We start from the raw sequence: 20,958 nt of genomic DNA on the forward strand, positions 1-20,958 counted from the left end.
ATCTGAAAGAAGAGTGATCCAGGCCAAAAAAACACCACAACACACACAGCAGTGCAAAGGCCCTGAGGTCACTGTACCATGTTTCAGGATCAGCAGAGGCCAGGATGCAGAGTGAGGAAGAAAAAGGTTAAAGATGAGGTTGGTAAGGAATCTGATTTGAGGTTAAGCAAGAGGGGAAATTCACCAAACTTATACTGTAAAGACATCATTCTGGTTGGGCATATTTTGTTAACGATTGAGACTGAGTGGTAAACACAGAGATTATTGTCTTAATCTCTCCTTTTTTCTGTTTGAAATTTCCCATAAGAAGTTAAAAATGATAATATGACCTCTGGCTGCTGTGAAGGAAGAGGACTCGGTATGGGGACAAGGGGGCAGCAGGGAGGCCAGTCTAGAGGTCTCCAAAGGGACCTGGGGAAGGTGGGAGGGGCCGGGGAGGCAGGGAACAGACACAGGATTTGCCCACAGACAGAATGTGGGATGAGAGAAAATTTGGGCTGAGTCTTTGCTTGCTTAGTGGTTCTGGCGTCTGTGAAGATGGGAAGGGTTTGGGAGGAGGAGGCCCAGGAGAGGCCCGTGTCTTCCCAGGGGAGATGTCAGGCACACAAGTCCAGAGTTCAGGTAAGAGTCAGAGCCAGCCACCCATTTGAGAGCCACTGGGGGCTTCCCAGGTGGTGCTAGTGGTAAAGAACCCGCCCGCAAATGCAGGAGACACAAGAGCTGCGGGTTCGATCCCGGGGTCGGGAAGATCCCCTGGAGGAGGGCATGGCAACCCCCTCCAATATTCCCGCTTGGAGAACTCTATGGACAGAGGCGCCTGGCAGGATACAGTCCATGAGGTCATAAATAATTGGAAAACAACTGAGGAGACTTAGCACGCACGCATGGTGTATAAATAGCATTTAAATCCATGAGACTGGATGAGAGAGACCACCTAGGATGTGGGTGTTGATGGAGGAGAAAGAGGGCCCAGGACAAGCCTGGGGGAGCCCTCCTATTACAGGTGGATGAGGGGAGAGGAGGAGGAGGCAGGAAAGGAGACCGAAAGAAGCAGCTTCTCGGGAAGGAGAACGCCCCAGAGAAGGAATGTTCCTCTCCCCTCATTCTCCAAGCTCCACAACCTATAATCCCCCTCCCCTCATTCTCCAAGCTCCACAACCTATAATCCCCACGGCAGCCCCTGACGCTGCTCAGATTCCAGCTCTTGCGTAAATAATAGCAACAGCTTGGGACCTTGCAGTCACCGGGTCCACTCTCACTATCTTTATTTTTGACTGAACCAGGTCTTAGTTGAGGCATGCAAGATCTTTACTAGCTGCATGGGAACTCGTAGTTTCGGCTTGGGCATGCAGGATCTGGTACCCTGACCAGGGATCAAACCCAGGGACTCCTGCCTGGGGAGCAGAGTCTTCGCCACTGTACCACCAGGGAAGTCCCCACTCTCACCATCTTTGTCAAATGCAGATCTGATCTGAGGCTGTAACTCCCTGCAGCTCATTCAAGGTTAGAAACCAAGTCAGCAGCCTGGTAACCGCATTCACCTGGGCCTGGGTTCTGCACATGGCAGCTGCTCCACCCACAAATGCTCCCACATCAAGGAGGGGGCCCTGCAGCTTGGACCAACAGCCGTTCCCCTTCCTCCCCGCTGGAGACCCTGCTTGCCTCCCACACCCCAACCTGGAAATACCAGACCTTGCTTTCCCGGTCTCTGGGGTTTCTGGGAAAACATCTTCCCCCAAAGGACAAGAGAGAGACCAGGAGACAAGGCCATCTGCAGCCCACCTTGGGGTTTTGTCTGTGAGGACACAGGACTGCCTGAGCTGCTGTCACTGTCGGGACCAGAAGGGGCTCCCAGAGCAAAGGCATAGGACAAACCAGCAAACCAGAGAAGGGACTTTGAGTCCTGGGAGAAATCAGTTGTGCTTTGGTTTTGCTAACCACTGGACTTCCTGTCAGAGGAAAGAGCAAACTACTGCTTAGGCCACCTCCCACGGGTTTGTGGTTTTGACAGTTGCATTCAGAAACATCCCAGCTGGAGTTGGGGATTGACTGCTGGCAGGGTTGGGGCTTCTGTTTGGATGATGAGCACGGTCTTAAGTTAACTGTGCTGATGCTTATGTAGATTTGAATAGACTAGAAACCATCCAACTGGCGGTGTGTGAATTTTACCAATAAAATTGATGAGAAAGCCAAAAAAAAGTACCATTCCAACTGACCTCCATATGTTCACGCATCACGCATGCGCACACACAGCCTCACATGCCTCACTCCCGAAAAGTAGTGCCTTTCCCCCTAGAGCTCATCTTCAGGTCTTGCTTCATCATGCCCTCACGCTGGTCCACTCCCTCTAGCTACAGATGACTCTGGCCTCTCTTCTGCTCCACCAGCAACCCCTGACCTGTGGCTTGTACATCTGAGATCGGAGGATAGCTTTGAAAGATGAGCAGCTGCTGTTACTGAGGCAGGAGGTCCGTGGACCCCAGGCTGGTCAGCCATGCCCTGTGGACAGATGATCCAAGATAGCAGGAGCCAGAGAAGAGCCGAGCCTTGCCCAGATAAGACACAGAGACCACATATTTCTCATTCTCGAGGTCAAGGAGACCTTCCTAACTACACATGCGCAGAAAGGCTCCTTGAAGGTCAAAAAGGGAGGGGGCACCACTTCATAGTAAGTGATGTCAACCTATCTGTAAGGCTCTTTTTTGCTAGAATCCATCTTGACTAAGAGATGTGCATGCACAGATGGAAGGACCCTGAGATATACACCAAATACAGCCTCAGAACCTGGCAAAGCAAAATGATCTGCCAAGGGAAACCCAGAAGAAACGCCCCCCCCCCCCCCCCGCCGCCCCCGAAAGTGATTCAGGCAGAATTTGAGTCAGTCCTAATGAGGTGGATGAACCTAGAGCCTTTATACAGAGTGAAGTAAGTCAGGAAGAGAAAGACAAATATCGTATACTAGCGCATATACATGGAATCTAGAAAGATGGTACGGATGAACCTGTCGGCAGAGCAGTAATGGACACACGGACACAGAGAACAGGCTTAGGGACACAGCTCGGGGGCACAGAGGAGAGGGTGGGATGCATGGAGACAGTACCACGGAAACACACATTACCGTACGTAAAATAGAGAGCCAGGGAGAATTTGCTGTATGTCTCAGGGAACTCAAACCAGGGCTCGGGGCTCAGTCCCAGCCTAGAGGGGTGGGATGGGGAGAGAGATGGGAGGGAGGTTCAAGTGGGAGGGGACATGAGTAAACCTATGGTTGATTCATGTTGATGTTGAAACCAACACAATACTGTAAGGCAATTATCTTCCAATTAAAAATATTTTTTTAAAAAAAATGATTCAGGTAGAAACTTTAATCCCTGGCCTTGCGGGTTAGATTTTTTTCTCCGTTTGGACTCGAGGCCTCTTTCGCAACCATGCTCTGCCAGATCGTTGGTCAGGCCAAGAAGCACCCTAGCTTGATCCCCTTCTTCATATTTATTGGAGCAGGAGGTACTGCAGCATCACTGTATATCTTGCACCTGGCCTTGTTCAATCCTGATGTCAGTTAGGACAGGAAGAATAATCCAGAAACCTAAAACAAACTGGAACCCTGGTCCGTCTAGTCAAAGCTATGGTTTTTCCAGTAGTCATGTGCACATGTTGAGAGTTGGACCATAAAGAAGGCTGAAGTGAGAGTTGTTCAGTCGTGTCCGACTCTTTGAGAACCCATGAATTATAGAGTCCATAGAATTCTCCAGGCCAGAATACTGGAGTGGGTATCTGTTCTCTTCTCCAGGGAGTCTTCCCAACCCATGGATCAAACCCAGGTTTCCCGCATTGCAGGCAGATTCTTTACCAGCTGAGCCACAAGGGAAGCCCAAGAATACTGGAGTGGGCAGCCTATCCCTTCTCCAGTGGATCTTCCCAACCCAGGAATTGAACCTACATTTCAGGCGGATTCTTTACCAACTAAGCTCTTAGGGAAGCCCAAAGAAGGCTGAGCGCTGAAGAACTGATGCTTTCAAACTGTGGTGTTGGAGAAGACTCTTGAGAGTCCCTTGGTCAGCAAGGAGATCAAATCAGTTCATCCTAATGGAAATCAACCCTGAATATTCATTGGAAGGATTGATGCTGAAGTTGAAGCTTCAATAGTTTGGCCGCCTGATGTGAAGGACCGACTCATTGGACCGACTCTGATGCTGGGAGAAATTGAGGGCAGGAGGAGAAGGGGACAACAGAGGATGAGATGGTTGGATGGCATCTCTGACTCGGTAGACATGAGTTTGTGCAAACTCCAGGAGTTGGTGAAGGACAGGGAAGCCTGGTGTGCTGCAGTCCATGGGGTCACAAAGAGTTGGATACGACTGAGCACCTGAACAATTGGAACAAACTGGGTTCTGATGGTCAGTACAAGTGTTACTCTGTGAATGCAGATTATAGCAAACTGAAGAAGCCTTCTAAATGAAACGTTTCACTATAAAACTGCTCAGAATGAAGGTCTTCCAGGAGCCATCCGCACAATTTTCCACTTAACCAGGAAATATTTCCCCTCTAAATGCATGAAATCATGTTGGTGTACTGTGTTGTGGTTTACACTGATTAATAGTCTGAAACTTAAAAAAAAAAAAAGAAAAGAAAAGAAAGTGAGTCAAACTACCATGAGGGCACAACTCTCTGATTAACACCTGTGTGTCTATCCACACGCACCCTTTCTCCTCCTAATAAACACTTTAGTTGTTTCACTACTTTCCATTTCTATGTGGAAATTCGTTTCTACACATCTGATGGGCGTTGTCATGACCACCTGGCCACCAGGCCTGGATTCAGCGCTCTCACTGCCGCCGCGGGATTTCAGTCTCTGGCTAGGAACCAGAAATCCTGCCTCAAGCCGCTACGGGCCAAGGGCACCAGAGATCATTACTACCCCCTCCTCACCCCAAAACTGATTTCTGTTACCTGACCCTTTTCTCTAGTGGTGTCTATGGCCCCGGGAAAGATCGTTTTGGGCAAAGGTTCTAGAAACTTGAGATGGAACGATCAAAGGAGACAAAAATGTGTTGTCAGAGAAAAGGCCTCCCCGCCCGAGGCTAAACAGGGGAAGAAATAGAGTGGGTTATGGGGAGAGACGCCTGTAAGGCCTGGGGTCCATGCCTGGGTGGGGAGGGAGCAGAGTGGTGTCCAGAGACCACCAGCTCCACCCCCTACGATGTCTCACATGGCAAGTCTCTTGTTCCAGCAGGAGTCTTAGAGATACAGGTACCCACAAACTGTGCAGGTCGGTGATCAGGACACCACTGAGGGGCTACAAGGCAGATGGGATGAACAGCCCCCACCAGGGACCCTCCCCCCAACCAGGGCTTCTCCTAGAACAACCCAAGGCCACCCTCTGTTGGTCCAACCAAGCTGCCTTTATCGGGGCCATCCACCTTACGTGAAGGGTCACTCCCCACAATGACGTTCCATCATAGCGCCCATCCACCCCCAGTCAAAAGTGGTCCTGGACGTGCAGGGGGTGGGTGAGCAGATCTGGGACAGGAGACGACACCCCACCCTCACCACCGACCACCAGAACAGGGCGGAGTGGGGGCGACATCTGACTCATCTCTGTGACTGCCTCCAGTGCCCTGCCCAGGACCTGGCAAACAGAAGGTGCACAGTAAATATTTATGGGCCTAAATGGCACGTGAGGCTGCAGAGATGGGGCCCAGGTGTCACCTGGTTGATCTAGCCGCTATCTCCGCCCCACCTCCCCCCCACACTCAGTGATGAGTCAGGGGTGGTCATGTGACCCATTCTGGCCAATAGGATGATATAGAAGTCATGGGGTGGGGCTTCTAAGAAACTTTTGTGACAGAATAAACTCAGCTGGCCTAGCTTTGTGCCCTTTCCCCTTTGTCCTATTGGGAGGTGTAGCTGCTGCAATGGAGATGAGGACAAAGGCCTCCGTACAAAAGGAGGCAGAGAGAGAAGGGGGCAAAAACCAGGGTCCCTGATGGTGTAACTGAGCCCCACAGCATGCTTTTCAGTCTCAGCTTCCTGTCTGAGACCTGTAAATCCCTCTCTCTCTAAGCCACAAGTACACAAGTGAAGTGAAGGGAAATGAAAGTCACTCAGCTGTGTCCGACTCTTCGCGACCCCATGGACAGCAGTCCATGGAATTCTCCAGGCCAGAATACTGGAGCGGGTAGCTGTACCCTTCTCCAGGGGATCTTCCCAACCCAGGGATCGAACCCAGGTCTCCCGCATTGCAGGCAGATTCTTTACCAGCTGAGCCACCCAGGGGTCTATTATTTGCAGCAGGTTCACATGTTCTCGGTACAGCTCTAGGCTAAGATAGGTCAGGGTTGGGATCTTGGCTGATGTCAGTGAAAGTGAAAGTGCTAGTCACTCAGTTGTGTCCGACTCTTTCTGACCCCATGGACTGTAGCCCACCAGGCTCCTTTGTCCATGGAATTCTCCAGGCAAGAATATTGGAGTGGGTTGCCATTTCCTTCTCCAGGGGATCTTCCCCACTCAGGGATTGAACCCGGGTCTTCCGCATTGGGGGCAGCCTCTTTACCGACTAAGCCCCGAAGGAAGACTGGTGTCAGAGTGTTACCAAACCAAACTTGGACTTGCTGGCCCAAATGAAGCAAAGCCAAGGTACTGACACAGGGTTGTGGTGAAGGAAAGTATAGCATTTATTGTAGAGCCCACCAAGAATGGGCGGCTTGTGCTCAAAAGACCCAGACTCCCTGATAGCTTTTGGGGAAGGGTCCTTAAAGGCAACACCTGGGGAGAGGGCTGCAAAGTGCATGACTTTCTTCTGATTGGTTGGTGAGGTGGTGTTCCAGGAATGTCATCAAGCTCCATCCTGAACCTCCCCGTTTCCAACTGACCGATCTGCAATCTACCTTTGGTCTCAGCATGGAGTCACCATCCTCCACCTGGGTGGGGGCCTTAGTTCCTGCAGAACAGCTCCAAGATACGTGCCAGATGGTTACGTATGTCCCTTAAAGAGGAACTAGGACTCAGTTTTATAGCTGAATTATTGTCATTATTTTCTCGCTTAACTGCTTTTCCTTTGTTTCACGTTCCCTCATTTCCCTAGTTAGTAATGCCTGTGCCTGCTCTTTGGAACTCAGGGCAGCCCTAGGAGACTAAAGCCATTTTCTATAAACAGGAACCTGGCAACACAGGCTTTTGTACTCAAGAGGGTTTCATTCCCCGCTTTTCTTTGATACTCCTCAATCCTGAGGGGAATGGGTGTGAGACAAGAAAGAGAACAACGTTTTGGATAGAGGTTAATCATAAACTTGGCAGGGGAACTCTGTTTCAGGGGAGGAAGAAATGTTCCTCTACCCTTCTAGGTTCTCCTGGCTGACCTAAGATTTAAATTGACATGAGATTAACAAGAGAAAATCAAACAGAAGTTTAATACCATGTAATGGTGGCTCCAGTGGTGAAGACTCTGCCTCCCAAGGCGGGAGACGTGAGTTCGATCCCTGGGTGGGGAGGGTCCCCTAGAGAAGGAAATGGCAACCCACTCCAGTTTTCTTGCCTGGGAAATCCCATGGACAGAGGAGCCTGGCGGGCTACAGTCCATGGGGGTAGCAAAGAGTCAGACGTCACTGAGTGACTAAACAACATTCATGGAACAGACCCCAGGAAAACTGAGTAACTCAATGAATTGGCTGAAACACTCACTTTAAATACCATCATCAGCGAAAGATAAAGGAGGATGTTGGGACAGGGGTCTGAAATTTCACAAAGGAAGAAGGCAGGACTTTCTTGGTGGTCCAGTGATTAAGAATCTGCTTCCCAATGCAGAGGACTTGGGTTGGATCCCTGGTTGGGAAATGAAGATCCCGAATGCTGAGGGGCAATTAAGCCTATGAGCCACACTGGACAGCCCATGCACCACAACAAAAAATCTACAAAAAGGGTGTGCTACATAAAGATCCCAACACAGCCAAATAAATAAACAAGCATTTTAAGAAAAAAGGAAGAAGGCCAGTGATATCACAGAAAAGTACATGTTTGGAAAACAAATGTTTGCTGGGCCAGGCAGAGACAATGGGCAGAGAGAGGACTCTGATCTCTAGGCTTCCTGGAATTTCCCCCCACCACACCTAGCTCACATTCTTTGCAGATATCTATGGCGATAGCCCTATCTAAATATTTTAGGCAGTTAGGGGGAAGGTCAAAGTTTCTTTTTTTTGTTGTTTTTTTGCTACATCAAGAGGCATGTGAGATCTTAGTTTCCCAACCAGAGATCAAATCTGTGTCCCTGCTGTGGAAACAGGATCTTAACCATCTTAACCACTGGACCACCAGGGCAGCCCCCAAGTTTCTTTCTGAGTCTTAATAAAACCTTGCTTCTCAGATTGGGGTTTAAATAACTACATCCCAGGACTCAAACTCAACCAGAAACCATTGTCTTTTAGTTGAGTTCACACTCCTGGTCTCAGGACCTAATAAAGCTCAGGTTCTTTATGTCTAATTGCAGAAAGAATTCAGGGAGAGACAAAGTGATAGGTAAGAAGTGAATTTATTGGGCTGACCAAAAAGTACCTTCTGTTTTTTAAATAAAAATAAATGACATATTTTTTGTTTTCACCAAGAGCTTTATTGAACAATGTATTCACTCACCATTTTGTTCCACTACCTTCTGCCATTTTTCAGGCAACTACATCATTTTATCTTCCCAAAACTTTTTTATCTTTTTGAGCAAAAAAACTGTTTCATGTGACTCTTACAGTCTTCCAGGGAATTGAAATTTTTTCCATTAACAGAATTTTGTAGGGACTTCCCTGGTGGTCCAGTGGTTAAGACTTTGCTTTCCAGTGTAGGGGCTGCGGGTTCAATCCTGGCTGAGGGGCTAAGATCCTACATGTCTCATGACAAAAAAATATATATATATATATATTGTAACAAATTCAATAAAGACTTTAAAAAAAATTTAAGATAATTTTGTAAAGACTAAAATAAATGGACATCCAAAGGTGCAATGTTTGGCAAATACAGCAGATGAATCAGAACTTACCAGCCAAAATGTAATGGTTTTTGCCTGGTCATCAAAGAAACATGTGGTCTTGCCTTATCCTAATGGAAGATTATGTTTTCTATTGACTAATTCTGGATGTTTTTCACTGAGTGCTGCTCTCAATTGGTCTGAGAGCAGTACTTGTTGAAAGTAATTCCTTGATTTTTCCAGAAGGAGTTCCCTTCCAGTCCCAACATACATACAACATCCCCTTCTTTGAATGAAGACTGGGCTTTGGTATGGTTGGTGGTGGTCCATTTCACTTGCCCTACAATCTCTTCCATCCACATTATTATACAGTATACACTTTTCATTGCCCATCATAATTTGCTTTAAAAACAGAAGGTTTCATTATGTTTCAGTAGAGAATCACATGTGGAAATATGGTCAAGAGAGTATTTTTCTTTCAAGTAACTTATGTGGAACCTAAACATCTAAGTGATTAACATAACCAAGCTGGTATAAATGATTTTCAAAGCTTAATTTGGATATTTTGAGTATGTTGGCTATCTCCCACGTGGTATAATGTTGATTGTTCTCAATATCTCAACTGATTGCTATTAACTTAAACCAGTCTACCTGACTGTGGAGCATCACCCAGCAAAAAAAAATCTCTAACACGAAACTTCACCATCACTTTTGACACGTTTGATTGGTCACAACAACTTCTCCATACACTGCATAAATCTTTTTTTTTTTTGCATTTCAATTGTATTTTTACACTTCTTGAAATAATATAGCATTATATGAAGAAAATGTGACTTTTTTCTTCCATCTTCAATATTAAAATGGCTACACAAAAATTCACCAATTTTGATGTTTTTTAATACACACTGATACAGCAGCTGTCACAGTCTAACAAAACTGTTTCGTATGACGTTAAAGACAACTAAGCACTATTCTGGAAAAAAAATGAACAAACCTTCTGGCCAACCCAACATTTAGAGAGAAACACACTCCACAGAGTGTTTGCCATTTCAGAAGGCAAGAGGCCCTGACACATGGGGTGGTTAGTTCTTACGGGCTAGGTAACTTCATAGGCTAAAGAGTGGGAAGATTATTTCAACTATTTGGATAAGGGGAAGAGATTTCCAGGAATCCAGCCACTGTCCATTTTTGGCCTTTTATGGTCAGCCTCATACCTGTCATCTCACTGATGGGTGTGTCATATAGTGTATGCTAACGGGTTACACAATTCATTGTGGGTTCATGTCCCATCTGAAGCACAGCTGGGTTCAAGTCCCCTGTGAGGCACAACTGGGTTTGAGGATGAGGTGGTTGGATGGCATCACCGACTCAATGGACATGAGTTGGAGCAAACTCCTGGAGATGGTGAAGGATAGGAACGCCTTGTGTGCTGCAGTCTATGGGGTCACAAAGAGTTAGACACAACTGAGCAACTGAACAATAACAGTGAATGACAATGAGCGTGGAATGAGCCTCACGGTCTGCTGGAAGTTGAATCTTCTGCCATCTTAGACCTAGTGGGTTCTAACCAGTTTGTCATACCCTCAACGGCTATGTCATTCTTTTAAAAGTTGTGCCCTGCCCCCTTTCCCTTCTGTTTCATTAGGGAAAAGACAAATACCATACGACATCACCTGTATGTAGAATCTAAAATATGACATCGATTAACTTATCTACAAAACAGAAACAGACATGCAGAACAGACTTGTGGTCGCCAAGGCAGAGGCTGGAATTTGTAGATGCAATCTACTCTATATAGAATGGATGAACAACAAGGTCTTACTGTATAGCACAGGGAACTATATTCAATATCCTTTGGTGAACTATAATGAAAAAGCATATGAAAAAGAGCATATGTATATTATTATTGTTTAGTCACTAAGTCGTGTCCAACTCCTGTGACCCCTTGGACTGTAGCTTGCCAGGCTCCTCTGTCCATGGGATTTCCCAGGCAAGAATACTAGAGTGGGTTGCCATTTCTTTCATATTTATTTATTTATTTATTTTTCGTGTTACAGTGCAATGCAGGTTAGTAGAGAGGGCACTGCCCCCACACAATCTAGGGCCCAGATTCCTCCATCTACAGACTCAGTCTTCTCTGGTGTTTGGAGCCTGCTCCACAGCCAGAAATTGTGGGTTCATGTCCCATCTGAAGCACAACTGGGTTCGAGTCCCAATCTGAGTTGTTTGGCTTCAGCAGCACTAGACACATTTTAAGTGCTCAACAGCCATTTGAACAGCGTCTATTATAAAACAATGCCGTCAACAGTTCTACTGGGCAGCCTCTCAGGGATCTTGGTGATTATTCTAAAAATGAAGGCTGATCCTACGTCCCTCTTTGTCCCTCTGGAATTCTAAGGCTCCTACTGCCTAAAAGCTGATGCTTTGGGGAAGCATAAAGGACGTCTGGAGCCGGGAGGAAAAAGAAATTTTCCTCCACCGAGATACCTTTCAAAGCGTCTCTGAAGATTCTGGGATCTTTCCAGGCTGAAGGCGTTCCCAAGAACTTTGAATTCATTGGTTGGTGGTGGAGGGACGGGTTGCTAGTGCTTTGCTCTGATTGGGCATTTTCTCTTAGCGGAAAACCAATCATTGAGCGAGATGGGGGCGGGGCCAGGCTCTCAGTACAGGCCCCGCCCAGAGTTCCGGAGCCCACCCACCTCCCCGGCGGGTCAGATTGCGGTGAGTTCTGACCACCTAGGTCTTAAGGGCCCTTCTACCCTGGAATCCCTCTCACCAAAGCCGATTGGGAGACGAGGGCAGGTCCTCCCCCTGCCCCTCACCGCGGGAAACACCCCTTCCGCAGCCCTGAGCCCCCAGGTGTCCAGCCTCGCACTTTCTGTGCTCAGGGTTCCCTCCTGTGAAATGGGATTGCATTGTTCCCCGGGCAGAGGCGCGCAGAGGCCGCATCCTGACAGCCTCCTCTGCTCCGCACGAGGGTGGGAGGGGGGTTAGAGCTTGAGGTGGGCCATGTCCCCACAGCAGGATGGCGGAGGGCAGGAGCCTGTCCGAGGTGTGTGCGCTGGTTGGGGCTTCGCATGGCATCACTGATCTGGCCCACAAGCTTCACTTCTATGACCAATGGGCTCCGAACTATGACCAGGTAAACCGGCCAGGTCCTCACCTCTGCCCTCCTCCGCTCACCTGGCCTCAATTGTCCTGTCTGTAAAGCTGGAATAGTAAGCCTAGCATCATCCCAGGGAGATGAATGTGAGAGTGAAGTAAGACCTGGGTGCAACCTCCAGTCCTGTCTGCTCTCCATCCAACTCTTCTTCAGCCCCACCACAGTGGCCCTGCCCTCTGACCCTCTTCCAGATTGGCAGCCCCTAGAGATTGGGGGCCAAGACCTCCTCACTCAGGTACAGGAGTCCAGGCAGAGGAGCTGCCTGGAAGAGGTGCTGTGAGGGGTCACAATGAACTAAGCAGAGGGCGATACCAAGGCCCATAGAAAAAGCCCGTTGGCAGAGAAAAGCACCTCACACCTGGGTCTCCCCTCACTGTAGTTCCAGCAGATCCTGGGCCCCCAGCACACACATACAGCTTGGCTTGGCTGGCTCTACCCCACAAGAAGCGCCCCTAAATGCCGGAGCATGGGGTGGTGGTTGGCTCAGCATTCTGTCCCCAGGATGTGGCTGCCCTGCAGTACTGCGCTCCCCGCCTCGCAGTCGACTGCCTCACCCAAGCCCTTCCGGATCCACCCCACACTGCCCTGATCCTGGACGTGGCCTGTGGGACTGGCCTCGTGGCTGCAGAGGTGAGGCCACCCCAGACCCCCTGCCCTCCCGTCAGCCCCTACTTGCTCAAAATTCCTACTACCCTAGCCCCAGATCCCCGCTCGCCTGCTCAGACTCACTGTTTCCAGACACTGGGACCACATCCACCGTGGGGCCCACTGTCCTCCCCGAGGTGCGGGGACCCACCTGGGAGGTGGCAGGTGGGAACTGTGAGTGGGTCCCCCCACCCCAGCTGCAGGCTCGGGGCTTCAGCCAGCTGCATGGGGTGGATGGAAGCCCAGGGATGTTGGATCAGGCCCGGGCCCGCGGCCTCTACCAGTGCCTCAGCCTCTGCACCCTGGGCCAGGAGCCACTACCCAGTGCTGAAGGTACTTCCCCTCCCACCTTGACAGCCCAAGGCCCACCCTCTGACAGAGCCCCTTCCTTTTGCCAAGATGCCATCCCCCTTGCCTAGCCCTCCCCAAGCCCCCCCCCCCACACACACACACACTCCGAGCCCCTCAATCTCTCACTGAGATGCTTTTCCTGAAACTTCCATCCCATGACCTGATCTCAGTCCAGGACTGGGCCACAGCTGCCATATGGCCCAGGGGATCATGGTCCTGCAGACCCCAGCAGCAGGCCTGGTCCCTCCCCAGTCCCCACCATGAACACCGTCCTTCAGGGTGGTCAGAGGCCACACTGAAGACAAACCACCACACCATATCCGCACCCCCACACAGGGACCTTCGACGCGGTGCTGATGGTGGGTGCCCTCAGTGATGGCCAGGTGCCCTGCAGCGCAATACCTGAGCTCCTGCGAGTTACCAAGTCAGGTGAGAAGCAGCCCGTCCAACCACACCCACGCACACCTTCCCTCCACATGCATAGACACAAGCCTCAGAACCCCTCAGGCCAAGCGAGGTGTGGGGTGTGCCTGGGGTCACACAGTCTAGTATCTCAGCCACCAGCTTCCAGCCCAGGCTCGGCCTCAGCTGCCACCATCAACAGACCCAGGTAGTCAGCTTGCCTCTCAGCCACGGGGAAACTGGAAACAGCTCCACTCCTTTTTGGCCTCTGTATCCTCACCAATAAGCAGAGTGGCACAGTCCCTTCCCCACAAGCGTTGCAGTGAGAATTGGGTGAAGTAGTGTCTATCAATTGGAGAAGGAAATGGCAACCCACTCCGGTGTTCTTGCCTGGAGAATCCCAGGGACGGGGGAGCCTGGTGGGCTGCCGTCTACGGGGTTGCGCAGAGTCGGACACGACTGAAGCGACTTAGCAGCAGCAGCAGCAGCAGCAGTGTCTATCAGGGCTTCCCTGGTGGCTCAGACTGAGACAAAAGAATCTGCCTGCAATGCGGGAGACCTGGGTTCGATCCCTGGGTCGGGACAATCCCCTGGAGAAGGGAATAACTAACTACCTACTCCAGTATTCTTGCCTGGAGAATTCCATGGACAGAGGAGCTTGGCAGGCTATAGTCCATGGAATCGCAACGAGCTGGACATGACTGAATGACTTTCACTTGCTCACTCAGTGTCTATAAGGCCTGTATTTCAATCCTGGCACATAGCAGGGGCTCAGTTCAGTTCCCTCATCTTACAGCTTCCCCACTAACTCAGGGCCAGCCATTAGAGGAGTGTCTTTCACTTTCGCAGCCCCAGTTTCCTTATTTGTGAAATGGAGCTGATAGATATAAGCACTTTTCTATAAACTCCACACACGGGGCTGAGGTGCAGGTGGGAATTGTGGTTACTGTGTTCCTACTGTGTGCCTTACCCCATGGGAGCCTCTGGACTGGGGAGAAGGTATACACGCACCCCACACACCCTGGGAAGGGGCCAGGGGAAAAACAACAGGCCGGAGGTGGGCCCCAGGAATGTGGGTGTTCAGTCCTCCAAGAATTCAGGGAAGCGAGGCATCTCCCACTTCTGGCATGTCGGGGTGACACGCAGGCTCACAGTCTAAGCGAAGTCCCAGGCGGAAAGGAGAGTGGTGAAGTATGAGCACTGTGAGGTTCAGACCCGGTCGAAGCACAGGATCTGGAAGCCCTGAAGGTGCCCCATCCCAGCAAGACCTCATCTACTCCTGCCCCGCTTCACTGCCCTCAGGGCCCAGCAGGGGCTGTGGTTAAGTCAGGGCAGGTCCGGACAGGCTTCACCCTCAGGGAACCACAGAGGCTGACGGATGCAAGGACATTGTGTAGAGAGGTAGTGATCAGGCTCAGAGGGACAGGAAACTTCCATCACCTGAATCAGTAAGGAGACCAGGCCACCTCGCCCAGCCTGGGCTTGCCAGACCCCTCAGCTGGCCAGTCTGCCTGCCCACAGGCTCTCCTGCTTCAGAGCCTTTCCTCTACAAAGCCCCCCCCCTCCCCCAGTAGCACCCTGCTTCTCCTTACCTCCTCCTCCAGGAAGCCTTCCAGACCCGTCTCTTCTAAGTATATCTGAGCCCGTGCTGGGCACACAGTAGGTGCCTAGAGAAGACCTGGAGGGACGAGGTCACTCATTCATTCAGCCAGTGCTTACTGAGTGTGCTGGGCTTCCTGTGAGACGGTAATCTTCCTCGCGTTGTAAGCTGGAAAACTGAGAGGCCAGGAGGTGAGGGGACTTGCTCTAGGTCCAAAGCCCGTTAGCGTTCAGACCTAACCACACCCTCCAGCAGACAGACTGGGTGAGCAGGGAGAAGGTAGCCCCCTCTGTCAAGGGGATTCAGCCAAGAATTCCCAGCGGAAAGGATGCTTGAGCCTTGAAGGGTGCATAGGAGGCCATCAAGCTGGAGGAGCAGAGGCTATATGCCTGAGGGAGGGGTCAGCGAGCCCCAGAGGCTTGGAGATGGGAAACAGCTGGCCTGGGTTCAAAGCTGGGAGGACTTCCGCCTGTGAGGATGTGAGTGGGAAGGGGACCAACTTCCCTGTCCCCCCACTCACCTGCTCCTCTCCCGTCCCTCTCCAGGTGGGCTGGTTTGTCTGACCACCAGGACCAACCCATCCAACCTTCGATACAAAGAGGCGCTGGAGGCCACCCTGGACAGGCTGGAGCAGGCCGGGGCATGGGAACGCCTGGTGGCCCGGCCTGTAGACCGGTGGGAACTGGCCACCTCCGAGCTCGAGGTGGGGCCTGGCACCTCCGACAGCGACGGCTTCATCTCTGGCATCATCTACCTGTACCGGAAGCAGGCGGCAGCCCAGGCTGCGGGAGGGAGGCCTAGTGCCTAGGCCCCAGCCAGCCTCCGACCCTCCTGTGGCCTCAGCCAGGCCCAACCTCGGGCCTCCTCTGCTTTGCCTGTAAAATGAAGCCAGTGAGTCACCCCTGCCCCCAGGAGAGCTGTGCCTATTAAATGAGACCCGAAGTGGACATCAGAACTCCGGCGCTGTGGTTTTCTCATCCAGAGACAGAGGGAAGAAACAGGACAAAGAGGGCCACCACCCCGGCTGCCCCTGGGCCTTGGCACGCTAGGGCCACAGATGTGACTCCCCGACTCCTCCCAGGGTGGAGGGCCCCCTCCCTCTAACCCGCAGATCAGGAACCCATGCTCACACATCTGGCCAAACACTTTCACGTGTCCTGGGTTCGGTTTCCTCATCTCTAAAGGGATCGGAATGCGGAGCAGAGAATCTCAGGGTGTCGCTTGGAGGCTGCCCCAGAGCCCAGCAGGTGAAAGGGCCTGGGTGACTAGTCAGCACCAGCGCTGGTGGGGATGTGCCCAGGGCTGATGATAACTCCTCCACACAGGAGCCATGGGAAGGCTTCACGGAGCAGGAGGCGCGGAGCCGGGCCTTCAGGACTAACAGGGTTCAGAGGGTGGAGGAGGGAAAAAAGACATTCCAGGCTGAGGGCAGGGACAGCCTGAGCACAGGCTGGGAGAAAAGATCTGGGGGGTGAGCTGACCAGCCTGGCTGCCCAGACAACCTGGAACAAAAGTGGGAGGGGGCAGGTGGCCCATCCCCCAGGGCTGGCTGTTCTCCTCTGTCCTCCCTTCTAGGGTCCCCAGCACTTCACAAGGATCCTGGGCTTTACACTGACAAACAGAGGGCTTGAGCAAGGTGGCTACAAAGGTCAGGGCCAGTTTCCATGTCTCACAGTTCCCCAATATCAGTTTTGTTAAGTCTTCCCATCCCCGCCACTCCATGGGGGTCCTGCCCCTTACCAACCCCCTGCCCAGGCCTCCAACCCCCCCCACCCCGCCCCATGTCCACAACTGAAATCAGATCAATAGAGAAAATTCCTGTGCACAGGTCCCATTTATTGTAGAAAATAATAGCAATTACCGTGACAAATAGCTTAAATTACAAAACAGAAACCACGTAGGAGGCAGGGGAGAGCCCCAGGACTTCCTGGGATGAGGGTCAGAGAAAGAGTGATCCCCCTGCTCTCTCCAGGCTGCCAATGACCTTGGCAGGGGTGGAGGATCCAGAGATGACCAGGGTCAAGGGGCCAGGGGCCCTGGTCGGGGGCTGGAAGGGGTGCAGGCAGCTTGGGCCATCTCTATGACCTCCTCCCCCACCACTACCCAAACCAGTTTGTAGCACCTCCGCCCCTCCCCCCTAAACCTGTCTGTCCACTCTGCAACTAAGCTCCAAGGGCAGGTAGGTGAGCAAGGCGGCCATACTCATGGCCCCGGGTTTCTATGGGCAAGACCCAGCCTAAGTGCTCACTGGCCCAGAATGCTGGCAGAGGGGAGTAGAGAGGACGGAAGAAGGGGGACGGTGGTCGACGCAGTCCCCATGGTCTGCTGAGCACCCACTCAGAGGCAGAGCCCGAGCAGAGTCAGGGCTGAACTGTCCTGGCCAGCAGGAGCCAGCCCCCTGTATCCACAGCCATTCAGAGGAGGGTGGCCCAGGAGTCTCTTTCCATTCCTCCTTGCTGGTGTCGGAGGTGGCCTTGAGAAAGTGTCCGAGAGGGCCAGGAGGCTCTGGGGGCTGCTGACCCGGTCCCCTGCCAACCATGGCCAGGCCATCCGCCCAGGGTCACAGATTGCAGTGAGCTCAGTCCATGGAGAAACAAAGGCGAAAGGAAAAAAAAGAAGAGTCAACAGTAGCGCCTTAGACGTAGTTGCTGGCTGGGGCGGAGCGGGCGGCGGAGTACTTAGCGGAGTAGGGCTTGTCGTTGCGGCGCGGGCAGTTGAAGCAGAGCAGGGCCCCGCCAAGCATCAGCAAGCCAGCGGCGGCCCAGCCCACGTAGAGCGAGGCCCCCATCTCCCGCTTCAGGCCGGAAGCCACCAGAGGGTTGTAGAAGTCGCGGATGATGTTGTGAGCCGTCCAGGATACGGGCACCATCACCAGCAGACCGGCCAGCAGGAACACCACGCCGGCCACAATCATGATCTTGGCCTTGGAGCTCTCATCATCCACGCAGTTGGTGCACTTGCCTCCCACCACCGACAACAGCACGCCAAACACGGCCAGGATGATACAGATGACGATGAGGGCGCGGGCCGCCTGCAGGTCCTGCGGCAGCGCCAGCAGCGAGTCGTACACCTTGCACTGCATCTGGCCGGTGCTCTGCACCACGCAGTTCATCCACAGGCCCTCCCAGATGGTCTGCGACGTGACGATGTTGCTGCCGATGAAGGCCGTCACGCGCCACATGGGCAGCGCGCAGCTCAGGATGGCGCCCAGCCAGCCCAGCACGGCCAGCGCGATGCCCATTACCTGCAGCCCCATGGAAGCCATGGCTCAGCGTCTGCGAGGAGGCGGGGCGCGTCTGGCACCTGGAAAGGCGCTGCGGATCCTGCCCTGGAGGCTGTAGGAGTCCAAGAGCCGCGGACGGCTACTGCGCAGCAAGGCCTTTCACCGGGAGGGAGTCCGGGGGCAAAGCCAGTTGGAGCCGCTTCAGACGTCTCTCCCGAGAGAGTCAGAGGCACAAACCCAGCGAGTGTGACCCAACCAGCTTCCTTCCTGCCCGACTGCAGCCACAGGCTCGCGGGCTCAAGACTGGAGCGGTTATATGGTGCTCCGCGGGAGGGGCGGGGGCCGAGGGAGGGGTTTCAGTCCCTGGAGCCGCCCCCTGACCAGTTCCTCTAGATTCCTGAGCCTGCCAACAAAGGGACTTTCAGGTCCCAGCCCTGGGCCCCTGAGTCACGATCCAGTCTCAGAGGAAACTGCCCTTTCCCCCTGCCCCCAGGCCCCTGCTGAGGTCACCCAGGAGACAGACACTGAGTCACAGCCTCCAAAGCACCTGGACATCCCTGAGGGGCGGGAGGAGGAGTCAGGCCCAGCCCAGTCTGGGGACCTGAAGAGAAGGGTCCCCACGTCCCAGGGCTCCCTCATTCCAGGCTTGGATGGATGGACAGGGTGGGAGTGGGGGATTGTGTGACCACACTCAGGGAGAGGGTCTGAGGATAGAGTCCTGGAACTGCCCAAGAGCAGCCCCACCTTGATTACTGTTGGCAGAGTCTGTATCAGCTTCATCACTGGCCTGATAATTGTTAATAGCTAAGAGTCTCACCAGCCACCATCCTCACCTGAGGTCTAGACATTGGCCTGGTGAGGGCCAGTTTTAAGGAGCAAGGGGCTGGGGTGGGGGGCTCGGACTCCTGGATCCCTCACCTGCCCTCCTCCTCTCTCACCATCACCTGGGTTCCCAACCCTGCAGAGGATGGGTGTTGGAGGTGACACCTTTTTGGCCAAAGAGAGGAGGAAGCCTGCTCAGAAGTTTCAGCCAGTTGCTGCTGGAGCTCAGTTGGCTTGGCCAGAGCTAGCTGGTGGGGGAAGTCAGCAAGAGAAAGCCATGGGTCAGACCGTGGGGACTTCAGCCCAACAAACAGGTGTTTACTTAGGGAAGATACACAGAGCGGTCCTCCGATAAAGCCAGAATGGGAGCAAAGTCCCACGAGACTTCGAAGGGGAGGGTTAAATCAGATGGAGTTGGAGGTGGGGTTGCCGGGGAGGGGGCCTGATTGGGAGGGGGAGCTGCCTGGCACAACTCTAGGGAGCACTGAATTCTTGGGTTGTGCAGCTGAGGACTCTGAGGACAGAAATCTCCCCGGAGGGGACCCCTAGAGTTGGGTTAGGCAGCCGAACTAGATGAAGGAGAACAGAGAGAGGGAACAGTGAGGACAAAGGTGCCCGAGGTGGGGAAATGCAGCTAGTTCTGGGAACCAGAACGGATTCAGAGGAATCCAGTCTGACCAGAGACAGGGGGAGTGGGGGAGGGGCCGGAGCGAAGAGCCAGAAATTTCTGCCTGGGGCACCGCAGAGCCCTGGGCTGTGTACCGAGGCAGTGGATGGGGGCTGAGCGGCTCTCTGGGGGACTTCTCCGGTGGTCCAGTGGTTAAGACTTCGCTTCCCAACACAGGGGGTGCCTGTTTGATCCCTGGTCAGGGAGCTAAGACCCCACATGCCTCCTGGGCCAGAAAACCAAAACTTTAAACAGGAGCAGTATTGTAACGAATTCAACAAAGACTTTTAAAATGGTCCACATAAAAAAAAATAAATGAATAAATAAAAGAAGGGGGAATCTCTGGAAACAGAATGAAGATGAGAGCAGGCAGAGGACCAGGAAGGACCTGATTGAGGGCAGAGGACTTTGGGAACCTAAAGAAGCAGCCATTATGGAAGTGAGAGACAGTGGCCGGGCTCATCCTGGCTGGATCAAGGGAACCCCACGTGAGCCACATGCTGCAGAGCTCCCCACATGCTGGGGAGCTCATCCCAGGGGCCAGGGCCCCCATGAGTCCCCGAGCCCCCAGCATCGTCCAGCCCCATGCCTGACGCCCTGGGGCGGTGGCTGGGTGTCTAATCCGACCCAGACAGTGTTCCTTGAGCTTCCTGAAAGAGAGCTTGCGTGACTTGGGTGGAAACCTTCTGTTAGCTATCTTAGCTATCTGAAGCATGCTCATGGCCCGTGGAACCACAGGCCTGGCGGGGATCAGCTAGGTTGATGGAGAAGCTGAAGTCCTGTACTGTGGTGGACTGTAAACACTTTGGTCTCCCCTACAAGGCTGGGGGCTCCAGGGGCCATCAGCACGCTTCAGATAACTCACAGAAGGCTTCTACCCAAGTCACGCAAGCTCTCTTTCAGGAAGCTCAAGGAACACTGTCTGGGTCGGATTAGACACCCAGCCACCGCCCCAGGGCCTCAGGCCTGGGGATGGACGATGCTGGGGGCTCCTGAGGATATTCAACCTCAGAGCTCAGTGCCCAGTTTGACACGTACTGGGTGCTCAGTAAGGCAGAAGGCATTGTTCCGGTTCCCCTCCCCCACCCCAAGCACACACAGCAACACAAACAGGGATGGTTTCTGCCAGGACCACGCC

The 20,958-nt window shown here is 52.7% G+C and overlaps 2 protein-coding genes and 1 pseudogene across 2 annotated transcripts; 2 read left to right on the forward strand and 1 right to left on the reverse strand.

Annotated features, from left to right (window-relative positions):
• The first annotated feature begins 3,428 nt into the window (after nucleotides 1-3,428).
• LOC110139195 (cytochrome c oxidase subunit NDUFA4 pseudogene) lies at nucleotides 3,429-4,459 on the forward strand (annotated as a pseudogene).
• Nucleotides 4,460-11,628: 7,169 nt separating this feature from the next.
• On the forward strand, nucleotides 11,629-16,063 carry METTL27 (methyltransferase like 27). The gene is given in 7 exon segments (XM_020896820.2): nucleotides 11,629-11,668; nucleotides 11,969-12,089; nucleotides 12,612-12,740; nucleotides 12,953-13,088; nucleotides 13,443-13,535; nucleotides 15,654-15,783; nucleotides 15,785-16,063. Coding segments are annotated over 6 exon segments (810 nt in total). The 5' UTR covers nucleotides 11,629-11,668; nucleotides 11,969-11,972; the 3' UTR covers nucleotides 15,990-16,063.
• An 860-nt stretch (nucleotides 16,064-16,923) lies between these two features.
• CLDN4 (claudin 4) lies at nucleotides 16,924-18,639 on the reverse strand. Its single transcript, XM_020896819.2, has one exon. The coding sequence runs from the start codon at nucleotides 18,371-18,373 to the stop codon at nucleotides 17,744-17,746; it is 630 nt and encodes a 209-aa protein (XP_020752478.1). The 5' UTR covers nucleotides 18,374-18,639; the 3' UTR covers nucleotides 16,924-17,743.
• Between the last annotated feature and the right edge of the window lie 2,319 nt (nucleotides 18,640-20,958).

The sequence above is a fragment of the Odocoileus virginianus genome, chromosome 33 (genome assembly GCF_023699985.2).
Source record: "Odocoileus virginianus isolate 20LAN1187 ecotype Illinois chromosome 33, Ovbor_1.2, whole genome shotgun sequence".
Lineage (NCBI taxonomy): Eukaryota > Metazoa > Chordata > Mammalia > Artiodactyla > Cervidae > Odocoileus > Odocoileus virginianus.